Genomic DNA, 13212 nt, shown 5'->3' with positions numbered 1-13212 from the left:
CTGCACTTACATTACTTCAGCTCACCAATAAATAAACAGGCCACGTGATAAATGAGCCTTTCTAATGCCGTTTAAATTACAGACTATTATTTATTATATAAGCATTTGTTTGGCAACGTGAGCTCTTTACTTAACTTTTTATTTCGCTCAAATTTAATTAATTGGATCGGTCCTAGTCTAACTAAATTAATATTAATTACTTCTCTCGAACAACCCGTTTATTAACTAAATTCCAATTGCCACAACGCGAAATACCTCTCGCTAAATGATAGTTTTTGTTCATTCATCCCAGAATTAAATTTGAACCAACAAATTGCCTTTATTTTTTATGTGGCACATTCACAATAAAAATGTAAACGTTTAAATAAGATGTTGCTATTTGTTTGATTATGTGGCTTTAGTAAATTATCGCTCTTTTTAGCCAAACATTTCTAACACGCGCCGTAAATTTTCCCGGCGCCTCCACCATAATTTCTTTCGTGTTCGTTTCACTTTTTTTGCCACGATAAATAACACATTACCAGCTTAAAACGCAAAAACACAATGTGGCTGTATCGAATATCACACTTAGAAGATTGAAAATCTGTGTTAATCCAATTACAATTAACACCGTGCGCAAACTATGTAAAAGTACTCCAATAAAAATTGAATGCCACTTTGCATTTTAATGATGAGCAGTGCGCGCTATAAACCGTTTTAATTAAAAGTGCAAAGTTTTGTTTAGTTGGTGCCAACAAATGTAGCTACTCTTCCGGCCCAATGTTCAGATTTTTTCAATAAAAGTGTTACACCGAAACTCCGTGCAAAAATGAAATTAACTTTGGGCAAATAAGCATTTAAATTTGAAGTCGGGCTTTCGAAACCTTTTCAGAATTGTAAAATTGCATATGTGGTATAATAGAGAGCTTAGGTATTTCATGAATTATATATGTCAGAATGCAGCCTAGCAATGCACAATATTTTATAACAAGCACGTTCTCGTTTATTGGCTTCACAAAACGGTCTTTCATAATTTAAATAAATATCGAAAATTATATTCTTACCAATTTTAGTTCAGCCAATTTTAGAAAAAAGCACACCAAATCATGAATTATGCATACGGTTTTTCCACCGTGAACAAGTCATTTTGCCGATACACTTTAAAAGTAATCACGGAGCGACTGCAACAATTTTGCATTTAAATACTGTATCTTCATTAAATTTTGTCGCCAAAACTCGCTTTTAAAAAATAACTCGTAGTTCATAGAAATAGGTGCTCCTGGGAAGAATCTGAATGTATGTAGAAGCCGCCACCGCCCTTAATTGTATTACACACATTTACATAATCCATAAAGTAAAATTGGCAAATTGAGTTATCAAAATCGAATAAAATGAGAGAAATTTTAATATAAAAATGTCCTTTATTCGAAAAGTGATTACGAATTAAATTATTTTGTTTGTGTTAGAAAGCATATAATTGAATCACAAGTTCAGAAGGATTTTTCCAGGACAAGGCTTCCACATGCTGCTGTTAAATGATGATTTAACCGCAAGCAAAAGTTTGATTTAAAAATAATTTCAAAGGTTTGTTGGTATTGATTTTCCAAAAATGTGTTTATTGCCTTGCTCGGTCACTTCAAAATGAAAACCTGTGTATATACGAAATATTTCAAGGTGTTTTATGACGAAAATATATCAGCTTTATAGCTAGAAAACTGTAACAGGGTCTCTTGTGTATCTCCGTGAATATTATATGATGCCGGTACTTAATTGAGTTGGGTTTCAATAGTCTTCTAAAGCTTTGATTCCTTATAACTTGACGTTTTTCACAGGGGATTACATTAGTATTGATATTCTAGCCTTGATACGTATCCCATCAATACCATTTCATCGCTGGAAGTTTGAAAACATGGCGTATTTTGTTGAATACATTTTGGCTTGTTAAGCGGTGTGTCGCTTTAAATTAACTTGAGCAAATTTATTGTTAATATAAAATTACGCTGCTCTGAAGACAGCGTCGTTTGCAGTTAGTGTCGTTTTGTGGCATTCGTGTCCCATAGAAGCGCTGGTTGAAATGAATGTAAATTGCAGAGAAGAAAGTAAAGTGTTGTTGAGGGGAAACTATTAAACCATGCAGATAAAAACAAGACGCGCGATTTAAATCAGATGGTGATGAACCGTTTGAGCTTTGGATAAGTCGCTCACCTTTAACATTTAATCGACTTTCTACGATTTCCGTATACAGATTGAGTGTTGGGGAGCAGCGTCCTGTTCTATTAAGTTTCCAGTAGCGACCGTTAAGTAAACCCATCGGAAAAGGGAAGCATCTGATTTTTTACTCAACTCGGGCATAATTTTACTTGCTTCCTGCAAATTGATCCCTGTTATATTCCTATTCCGCTCCGAATAGATATCTTAATGTACTCTGTTCCACCAAGTACTTCCGACAGATACTAATAGATAATTATTACAAACTTTACAATTAATTCGTATTCAAATTTCAACAAAATTTAACTCTAATTATGCACAATCACGCTTCCAACTGCTTCTATAGCAACACCAGTAAAAACCCAAACAAATGCTCTAATAGACTAGTAAAACTCACTCAAACTCGTGTAAATTAAAATTTAGAAAACTTTTAAATTTCCAGCTAGCGTCGCTGAGATTTTAAATAATTAAGTTGTTTTGTTTATCTAAAAGAAAATTTTGTTTTTCTTTGTGAGAGCTTGGTAATATTCGCGAAATCTTTCAAATCCCCAGAAACCGGAATCAGGATTTTCATCATTAAATTGAACTAAACTAATAATAGGAACCTGATATGTCCCAAAGTTTTGCGTTACACTGTGCAAAAAAGTATTGAAATGATGAATAAGTTGGGAGTTGAATGTAAGCAATACTTTTATTTTCCCTCGGCGTATTTTAAGACAGCTGTCGAGTGTTTACAAATTGTCCTGCAACTAAGGTTCTTCGTATACTTGCTGTATTGATTTCACTGACCGTTTCAGTAAATTAAAATGGAAATGAACAATTCATTCCCAATTTCCGAAGGAGTTGGAACACAATTTGGCTCGTCCATTTTGCGCGTAAAATTTTTCCTGCATATCTATGTTTTGCACAATGAAGGCTTGCTTTTTATAAAAGTGCAAAAACCTTTGAAACAAATTTTTAATTGAATGAAGTTTGTTCCAGGTCTGCGAATGAACGACGCTTTGAGGAATTTAGCAGGGAATGATCGTGCAGCAACTGCTGTTCTCGCTCCTGCTATACCCTGCAGGGAGCGCTTCGATAGACTTAGGTCCAGTGAGCGTTTCAGGAGACATTATCCTCGGTGGCCTCTTTCCGGTCCACAAGAAGGGCGAACGGACTGCTTGCAGCCAACAGATCTACCATCGGGGCGTACAAAGGCTCGAAGCAATGATGTTCGCAATCGACCGCATCAACAGCAATCCTCGCATTCTCCCCAACATCACCCTAGGTGTCCACATCCTAGATACCTGCTCGAGAGACACTTACGCTCTCAATCAGAGCCTTCAGTTTGTCAGGGCCTCAGTCAACAACATTGACACTTCCGCCTTAGAATGTGTCGATCACTCCATACCGCGGCCTAGGAACAACTACACAGGACCGGTCTTCGGCGTCGTGGGGGGCTCCTACAGCTCGGTCTCCCTCCAAGTCGCCAATTTACTAGGTAATTCCGGCGCTCACGCTGAACTATACTGCGAATGGTCGTGTCCATTTGAAGTATAGTTCAGCCTCAGAAATGAAACTCCAACGTGATGTTTTGCTTAGGCCTTTTTCACATTCCCCAAATATCGCCGGCGTCGACGGCCAAGGCGTTAAGTGACAAAACCCGATTCGAATATTTTGCAAGGACGGTTCCTCCGGACACTTTTCAATCTAGTGCATTAGTGGACATTGTTAAAAGTGTGAATTGGAGTTACGTATCAACCATATACTCCGAAGGGTCTTACGGAGAGTATGGGATTGAAGTATTTCATAGAGAAGCTCAAGAGAGAAACGTTTGCATCGCCACTGCTGAAAAAGTGCCAAGTACTGCGGACGATCACGCCTTCGATAACATTATTATGAAGTTGAAAAAGAAAGTCAACGCTAGAGGAGTTGTGCTCTTCACGCGGGCCGAAGATGCGAGGTGAGTGCATTTTTCCTAATCGCGGATTAATGGCGTCTGCTGATTGCGGTTTATATTAACTAAATGGGGTCGATCGTCTCGTGGTGCACTTTCGCGTATACTCAGCCTGGATGGCGGTGTACCAAAGATATCGAGTAAGATTTATTAGCTGGCAAACTGTCATTATCGCAGGAGGATTCTACAAGCTGCGAAGCGTCTGAATGCTAGTCATACATTCTACTGGGTAGCGAGCGATGGATGGGGTAAACAACAGAAGTTAGTAGAAGGTTTAGAAGACGTAGCTGAAGGAGCTATTACCGTTGAGCTACAATCTGACAACATTCCGGGCTTTGATGAATACATGATGTCACTTACTCCAGAAACTAACCTCCGTAATCCCTGGTTTGAGCAATATTGGGAAGATACGTTTGATTGCATACTTGAAAAAAATGTCCCACTCATCACACATACCAACTTCAATGTTTGCAAGCCCGAGCTGCGGCTTTCACAGAAAGTTGGGTAAGTTGCGAGAATTTTTGCTTAATCGATACCGATGTGACCCACCCTCCCAATACGTAAATCGAAATTTACTAATAAATTGCATTAGTTTTGAACGAAATGTAACCGCGAGCTAAGCTGATGAAAGCTGCAATTTCTCGACTACTTATTAAAGATTACTGTTAAAACATTCGTCGAGACTTGGAAAATTATATTCCGCGCAATATTGTACCGTTTCATATTTCATACGGTTTTTAATTAGATTCAGCTAACTGCTTTTAAAATAATTTGTAAACCGGAAAATCTGCAATTATCGATTTCCACAACTACTGTGTCTAATTTTGCCCACTGTTTTTTCATAAACGATTTATGCACGGCCTGTTATAATATCATGTTTTTCTAAACATTTACATTTCGAAAATCAAACACAAACATTTGATTCGCACATAAATGGAACTGCAGTTTTGCGCTAATTTTGCTAATATTAATCACCCTCTGTTTGCAATACTTAAGCACGAGTTATTCTAAAACATAAAGCACAAATCCAGTCATAAATTAAATCACGAGAATGTATAAATAACGAAATCAAAACTGAAAACGTTGGATTATATCGTGCTCGTGCTCCAGCGATTTCAAAAACAATATTTTTCCTTGAGATTTAAAGCGTAAAACCAAATCTGAAAGATAGTTAATAATAAATGCGTATTAAATCTTCGAAATTTAAAAGCCCATATTTATTTCCCCTCGAGTTGCTTTCATATTTCTAAGTTAAGTTCTAAATCACGTGAATCTACTTGTGCCTCGAGATTCCGATAGTAAATGTACACTTTGTTGGCACAGGTGTAGTTGAGTATACCCACGTGACGACAGTGGATAAAACGCTAAGAAAATTTCAACAACAAAGCTCTAATCCTCTAATTCCGCGGCGAAATCTAATCTGATTTTTGCTGCGACGGCGACGTCTCCTTGTCAGCGTTTCGAGTCCGTGTGTGTTATAATAAATTTCGCAGTAATGATATCTCCGTATCTGGAATTTCCGCGTCATTGGAAAATTTATATATTTAAATAGATGATTTATGTGAATAATAAAATACGTTTTTTGCAAAAAGCACAAAACAGTAAAAATGACAAACGATGAGCTGAGGGCTGTACGGTTCCGTCGAAGATACAGACGTGAGATTAGAAGAGAACTTGTTTTGATGCCTCTCTAAATACTTAAGCCTGAATTTCTGAATTTAAGATACGAGCAAGAAAGTAAAGTGCAGTTTGTGGTGGATGCAGTCTACGCGTTCGCTTTAGCACTCCATAATCTTTATCGTGACTTGTGCAAGGACTACAGGAAGTCCGGAGTGTGCCCCGCGATGACCCAATACGATGGTGGAGACTTCTATAAAAAGTATCTACTTAACGTCTCCTTCACCGGTGAGTTATACTTTAAAATATTGAATCTTGCTTGAAAAGCTGCGAGCTTTCTTTCATTCAATTCTCTACTAATAACATTTCCATTTCTCTCGATGTGCGCTTATGATATAAGTTTCCATTTGCTGATTGATGTAAACAATACACCTGCATCCAAACACGTTATATTTTTAGATCTCGCAGGAAGCCCCGTAAAATTCGACCATCGCGGCGACGGACTCGCCCGTTACGACATCCTCAACTATCAAAGACTAATAAATGCTTCGGGATACCACTACCGAGTAAGTAAAGCGCACTTTTCCAAACCTCGACTCGTTCGTGACTAATTCCAGTTTGACTAATTTTATAGTGCTCTGCCACTTAAACTCAATTTACACCCGCAATTTAGCATTTATAGAGAAGCAACAATTGCTTTACTAACTTCCACAAGTTCTGCTAACGCGTGTTTTAATAATTACTTCTACTAAGCTGCTTATAGAAACTTTGTCATCCAATTATGGTCATTGGCCCATGAGATATTTCATTTTTGGATGAATATGAAAGGTTAACGCATGCTTGGGCAAATAAAGCATGCCGTAATCGAAAGTTAGAACTTCAGCCGTTAATTAAGCTTGAGATTTTATTGAAAACTATTAAGACACTAACTTCTTCATTAAGCCAACCGACGCCACAAAAGTTACTTCACGCAAGAAATAGGCGACTGGCAACGAAATCCGAATTACGGGTTTGAAAATAAGAAAATTACAGTGCTTGTAATTTAAATAAATAAAAACTCCTGTTTCCGAGCCGCAGAGTTCTTGTGAGGTATGAATCGGGGCGACGGCGACGCCAGTTTACATATTTTTTATCGATTCTATTTCGCTGTCGTCATATATTTTATGGTAATCTTTTGTTTTCCTCACATGAATAACAAATTAGACGTTTGAATATTGCACTTCCGGATTTTCCATATGAATAAAATATTGCCCGAATCGTTTTTGATTTTGTTCTGTTTGTGAAACAAAACTGTTTATTTTGGGTGGTTTGCGGTCGTTTGGTTGATTTGATTTTATGAAATTCTATCACGCTGTACTTTTCCAGGTAGTTGGAAAGTGGTTTAACTCACTTGAATTAAATTTAGACCACCTAGTTTGGAACAACAACCAAACTGTTCCTCCAACATCGGCCTGCTCGCTCCCTTGTGAGCCCGGAATGATAAAAAAACAACAAGTAAGTAATAATTTGCGGTATTAATAGCGCCACAACAGCCGACTTTTTCGAAGGCTGATATTGCTGATTGGGGAATTTCTTAGATCGGGACGATTTAATATAATCGTGTTATCGATTCAATGATTTAGTGGGCAATTTCCAGCAGGCGTTGCAGGTCATTGTGTAAAATCCACATCGTTTCTTATCTCTCCGTATGCTAAGTGTGATGGAAGCAAGCATGTGTTCCTCATTGAGTCGGCGTTTTGCGCGTTGATGAAATTTTTTATTTTAAATATCCACAAGTTTGCAAGCGGTGTCGTGAAATAGGCAAGGTGTGTATTATTCGTCTTATCCGCCAATATCTGCTTGAGAGCCGTTCAATCGCACGAAATCTCTTCACTTTCCGATTTGCATATGCCTAAGATGTAATTGGAATTGGTAAAAGTTTATTTTCGGCGGAAAATTTCCAATACATGCTTCAGTGAAATTCTGTGAAATGGAATTTGAGAGGCTTTCATTTGTTTCTTTGCTTTTATATTTGTTATCTGACTGTTAAATCGCTCAAAGCAAGTCAAAAAATTTCATTTTGTGTCGGACCCTATCAACTGCCACAAGTGCGCGATTTTTTACCTCCCCAAATTGCCAAAAAACAATTTTTTCCAAACTGGCGGTCCCTCTACAATTCAGACAAAAGCACGATAAATCAAAACACTGTGTGTATCTTTGTCCATCTATCATCTCCTGAGATTTAAGTTCGCATAGAACACAATGTTGGTCGTGTTCCCCGATGAGCAAGATGTGGCATGAGCGATTTTCAGACTCAATCGTGCATTATTCAAGCCATTTCTCCAAGCCCCAAAGTATGGTTTCTTATGCACTATGCAAGACTCGGACCACATTTTTTATTGATACCATAATTGAGGGACCCCGCTTCAACAGGCGCAGCCAACGACCCGGAAAAATAACGCTCAAAAGGAAACTCCTCAAAATTCACATCTTCTAATCTCTACCAAAATTACAACAGAACAGTATTTTATCGAACCGTCATCTAACGGAAAAAAATGCGCAGCGTCATATTTATTTCAGAAAGCTGCAAAATAATTAAACTTGCAAAAAGATGTAAAAGAAAAGTGTAGAGAATCATCTTGCGACAAAGTGCCTACGTCAGCAACTCCCCAGCTCCGAAAACAAATATCTCGATTTCTTAATAGTGAACCAAGTCACTAATTATCGATTTTATTTTTGCCCTTTAGGCTTTGCACATGAGCGCCGGCTTAATTTTTTTATTATTTCCAACGAGTATAATATGTATTATTGATGTAGATACAAAAATATAGATAGATCAGCGGTTTACTTATGCAAAACTATGCTATTGCTTTTTTAAATATCTTTATTTTGTTTATGAAATCTGGCCAATTTTGAAATAGCCGGGAGTGTAAATTTACATTTTCGGTTTATTTTGTTCGATTTGCTTATTTTTCAACAAGAATTGCAGGATTTCAAAAAGGGTAGCTATAATTTATGCAAGAAATTGCAAACATTTTTAATAAAGTACAGACACGGAGGTGAAATTGGGGAATCAGGATAAGTTTAATCTGTTTTTTTAAACGCTTTTATTTAACTTGCTTTGTTGTTTGTCTGTCTGTTTCATATTTTTGAAGCCAAATTTGAAAAAGTTCCTGTTGACCCATTGATTTATAAAAGCTTTGGGAACGATCATAAGTCAGAACAATACGGCATTACAGAATTACTTTCTTATATTGAGCACCCAAAGCATTTATAAATTTGAAAATCCAAATTTGTAAGCAAAATATTCTCCTATGATAAAACATTATTTTTTATTTTCTAGTGCATCTTTTAAATAAATGCTTTTTTTCTAAAAAAAAAAAGGTGTTTTTATTTTGTCTGGTGAATCGGTCCAGATGCCAATCGCGAATTACACGTTTTTGCAAATGCCGGAAAAGGTTATTCAGAGAATTATTAAAATATTTTTAATAATTGCGTTCGGCGTGTAAATTTTTGCGAAATTTGCCGTTGAATCCCTCATTTGGCATGCAAACCACGTTCCCTGTCGAATCAAAGTTTGGCGATAGGGGTTAACCATGTGATTGTGTTTCGTTCCAGGGCGACACATGTTGTTGGATATGCGACAAATGTGAAGAGTACGAATACGTGTTCAACGAATTCACATGTAAGGATTGCGGTCCTGGCTATTGGCCTTACGAGGATAAATTGTCCTGCTACGCGCTGGAACTCCAGTACATGCGCTGGGATTCCCCGTACGCGCTAGTTCCGGCGGCTTTTTCCTGCTTGGGAATATTAGTAACGCTGATGATAATAGCCCTCTTCGTAAAACATAACGACACGCCGTTAGTGCGCGCTTCTGGCCGGGAGTTGAGCTATATGTTGCTGTTCGGCATATTACTGTGCTATTTGAACACTTTTGCCCTGCTGGCGAGGCCCACCACCGAGACCTGCATCACCCAGAGGTTCGGGGTGGGCGTCGGATTTTCCATAATCTACGGGGCACTTCTCACAAAGACTAACCGAATCTCGAGGATATTTGATTCAGCGTCCAAATCTGCTCAAAGGCCCAGTTATATTAGCCCCAAGTCGCAGGTAATCATCACCTGCACTCTTATAGCCGTGCAAATTCTGCTCACCCTCGTCTGGATGATCGTCGAGCCGCCCGGCACCAGGTTCTACTACCCCCACCGAAGCCAGGTACGTTAACACCTGACTGTTCCTACTTGCCATCCCTCTAATGAAACTCTAATAAAGTAATTCTCTCCCACAATATCCTTTAGCCATTATTACGTGAGTATTACGGAAAAACGTAAAGAAAGCGATCGCTAATTAAAAAAGCATGCAAATTCGGGGCGAAATTCGGTAAGGAGCTTATACACGATTTACAATTTATTATCATTAGAAGCCAAATTTAGCGCTTGGAACATAGAATTATAATCTCGTGCTTGAAGGCTTTTAATTAAAATTAGAATCTTCTCTGTTCCATTTTTTCTGAGCCACCGACTAGACCCGATGCAGTTTAAGCAATTTAATTTAACTGTCTTAGTACAATGCTAATCCCCGCGGATCCAATTTGTGATCGCTGTTTCAGATACAATTAAGGTGACGATTAAAAATTTGCGTTCATTTGACCGATATTCAATAAAATTTCAATTTACCTCCAAAACAATAAATTCCGAATTTGAAGTTAAATCGTTTACGAGTAACAAAACTCGAGCAGCACAACAAGAAAATTAAATTAAATATGCAAAGTGAATTCAGTTTTTACTTCAAACCACGTTAGGGAGCGCTTTTTGTAATCTTGGAAGAATGTGGTGTGAAGTGTTCGGTGTTTGATGGGTTGATTCCGGGAGTTTATGGTTTAAGACACGCCAGAAAGTTTTTCATTGGGGAATTAAACACAAGCAATTAGCTCTGTTTACTTTTTTACTTAGCGAAACTTGAGTGCAAGTTTGAGGCAAACGCGTTTTTATTGTTTCTGATTTATTTCGGACGAATGCAAACCGATTTATTTGCATACAACACGTCCAATACTTAGCCAACTTTTCTTTTATCATCTAAAATCCCTCAAAAGTGAATAAAAAGTACAGTCAAATAACTTCGAATATGAACAACTCAGTGGGAATTCCGCAAAATCCATCAAAATCTCGTTCAATATAAGCGTCCGAAAAGTAAATCTAAGTTCCAATCTCTTTTCAGGTCATTCTCAAATGTAAAATTCAAGACATGTCGTTCTTGTTCTCCCAACTCTACAACATGGTCCTAATTACAATTTGCACCGTGTACGCGGTGAAAACCCGAAAAATTCCGGAAAACTTTAACGAATCGAAATTTATTGGTTTCACCATGTATACAACGTGCATTATTTGGCTCGCCTTCATCCCGATCTACTTCGGAACAGGAAATTCCTACGAGGTAAGCCGACCTAAAACGCGAACTTTGCAGGAACACCCTGTATGGGTGGGAGGTTGTCTGGGCAGGACAGTGTTATTAATCATACGTTATTCAGTCAGAAATGTGGTTATCTCCCGTGAAAAATGGTGACTAGTACATTTTGATGTCCCTAACAAAAATGCTTCAAAACAAACGACATCTTTTGATTTATATAAATCATAAACTATAAGCAACTGGAAGGAATTCCGCCTTCAATGAATCTAGGAAAATGATATTAAATAACAATGGGTTATCCTTTTAGAGCTTCGTCAAAACTAGGTCAACGCAATATCCGAAAGCAACGAGTTTAAAGTGAATTAAAACCTCAAAATTATAGAAATTGGAGGTTTCCTTCCTTTCTATTTGATGCCAGAAAAAGTCTGTTTTATTTGCATGATTATGATTAATCATGTGTCAATAAAGACGTCGGTTAAATTCAGCCATAAGTCCATTTATTAAGTCTGGAGTTTCAGCCATAACCAAATCGTTAAATTTATGGTTTCAGAAAATCCCTCATAATAAAATGCACAATTCGGCATTAATTATTTCCCAATTTGGACGACAACAAATGCAAATGTCATGTGTTTATTTGATGCAAAACAATTAATTTAAACGCAATTGTTTTTCAATTAAAAACTGTATTTAAATTCCGACTTTTCGAAAAATTGTACTTACACGTAGCGGTGGAAAATTAGTATGTCGTACAAAATAAATTATCCATGAGGTAATAAATGTAGATACCAATGCCAGATCGCATGTATAATTGATTACATGGACTGAAAAATAATTTCTACGTCAAAGTGTAATAAATATATTGGTTGAGTGGAGGTAGAAATGTCTCGTGATCAAAATTCCTTAATTTTGTGGATTATTGAATTTGATATGGCGTCGCAACCGTTATAGAAATTCGATATTAATTCGGCGCATTAATTTTGGGCATGACTTGGCATGAGTTGTAAGATGATTGGAGATGCCGAGTACCATTTTTCATATAAATTTTGAGTTGTAGATCAATTCCGGATGTCGTCAATTTAAAAATTTCAATTAACACTGAGCAAACAACAGTGTGGTTACCGACGTTCCGAAATTCGGTTACAACGAAGCTGTATAATTTAGGAGTGGTTAAAGCCTAATATCTGAAGAAAAGTTGTTTGAATTAAAAAATAATTACATTTTAAATAAAATAAAGATGTTTGCGTAAGATAGGGAGAAGAATAAATTTGGTAAGCAAACGAAGTCGAGAACACTTGTAACTATCTGATGGTTGGAAATTGAAATGATTTCATTTTTTATTCACGAGGCTCGCATAATCGAATAAATTCCCCGAAAATGTTTAATACAAATTCTTGTAAAATTCGCATTATGTGAATCCCAGTTTTGAACGTGTCACCTGCAATGCGTACGCTACACGAAAACATCTCTTTATTAAAGAAAATTCAATATAACGTTTATGTCATAACTTTTGAAAGATAAGAGGATTCTCGACAAATATGCCGGATTTTTACAAGTCTCGCTGCATGCGTTGTCTTGTTCCAGACCCAAATCACCACATTATGTGTGGCTACTTCAATGAACGCAACAGTGGCCCTCGTCTGTCTCTATTCGCCCAAAGTATATATCATAGTACTACACCCGGACAAAAACGTGCGAAAACTGACAATGAACAGCGCAGCTTACAAGAAGTATAACTCGGGACCTACCTCTACTTACACGGCTTCTTCAACTCATAAAGGTTGGTGGAACTCTAAGCTTCCTAAATCCATCCTTTACGCCCGACATATTTCGATCGGACCTCTTCTAAACTCAAAATTCGAACCAAAAAATTTACAGAGCTTAAAACTTTAAAACACCCGGTATGTAAAACAGAAAATCTGCAATCAGAGCTGCACTGTTTTTTAAAAAATTATTTGATACCGGAAATAAGATAAGTGTGAACGTGTTGATTCAACCGAATTGTTTTCTATTGATCGGTCCGTTGATTTGACCTATCTGTCACGGCACCTTCTAAAGACCAATCCGTTAGCGTAAAAGGGTTCCGA

At 37.3% G+C, this 13212-nt stretch overlaps 1 protein-coding gene across 15 annotated transcripts in view; it reads left to right on the top strand.

Moving 5' to 3' along the window:
* mGluR (metabotropic Glutamate Receptor) overlaps positions 1-13212 on the top strand; it is a 32679-nt gene that overhangs the window by 16997 nt on the left and 2470 nt on the right. For 10 of the 15 annotated variants that reach the window (XM_015981287.2, XM_015981291.2, XM_015981307.2 and 7 more), the window contains 9 exons: positions 3169-3667; positions 3769-4129; positions 4301-4627; positions 5847-6028; positions 6200-6306; positions 7106-7234; positions 9338-9937; positions 10940-11155; positions 12710-12905. In XM_015981287.2, the coding sequence (XP_015836773.1) occupies positions 3208-3667; positions 3769-4129; positions 4301-4627; positions 5847-6028; positions 6200-6306; positions 7106-7234; positions 9338-9937; positions 10940-11155; positions 12710-12905 (2578 nt within the window). In that variant the 5' untranslated portion in view covers positions 3169-3207. Of the gene's footprint in view, positions 1-3158; positions 3668-3768; positions 4130-4300; positions 4628-5846; positions 6029-6199; positions 6307-7105; positions 7235-9337; positions 9938-10939; positions 11156-12709; positions 12906-13212 lie in introns of all 15 variants that reach the window. The other 5 variants (XM_015981298.2, XM_015981315.2, XM_015981316.2 and 2 more) reach the window with 2 other exon arrangements.

The sequence above is a fragment of the Tribolium castaneum genome, chromosome 10 (genome assembly GCF_031307605.1).
Source record: "Tribolium castaneum strain GA2 chromosome 10, icTriCast1.1, whole genome shotgun sequence".
Classification (NCBI taxonomy): Eukaryota; Metazoa; Arthropoda; class Insecta; order Coleoptera; family Tenebrionidae; genus Tribolium; species Tribolium castaneum.
Note: the sequence above shows the minus strand (reverse complement) of the source record. Positions and strands in the feature narration are given on the sequence as shown.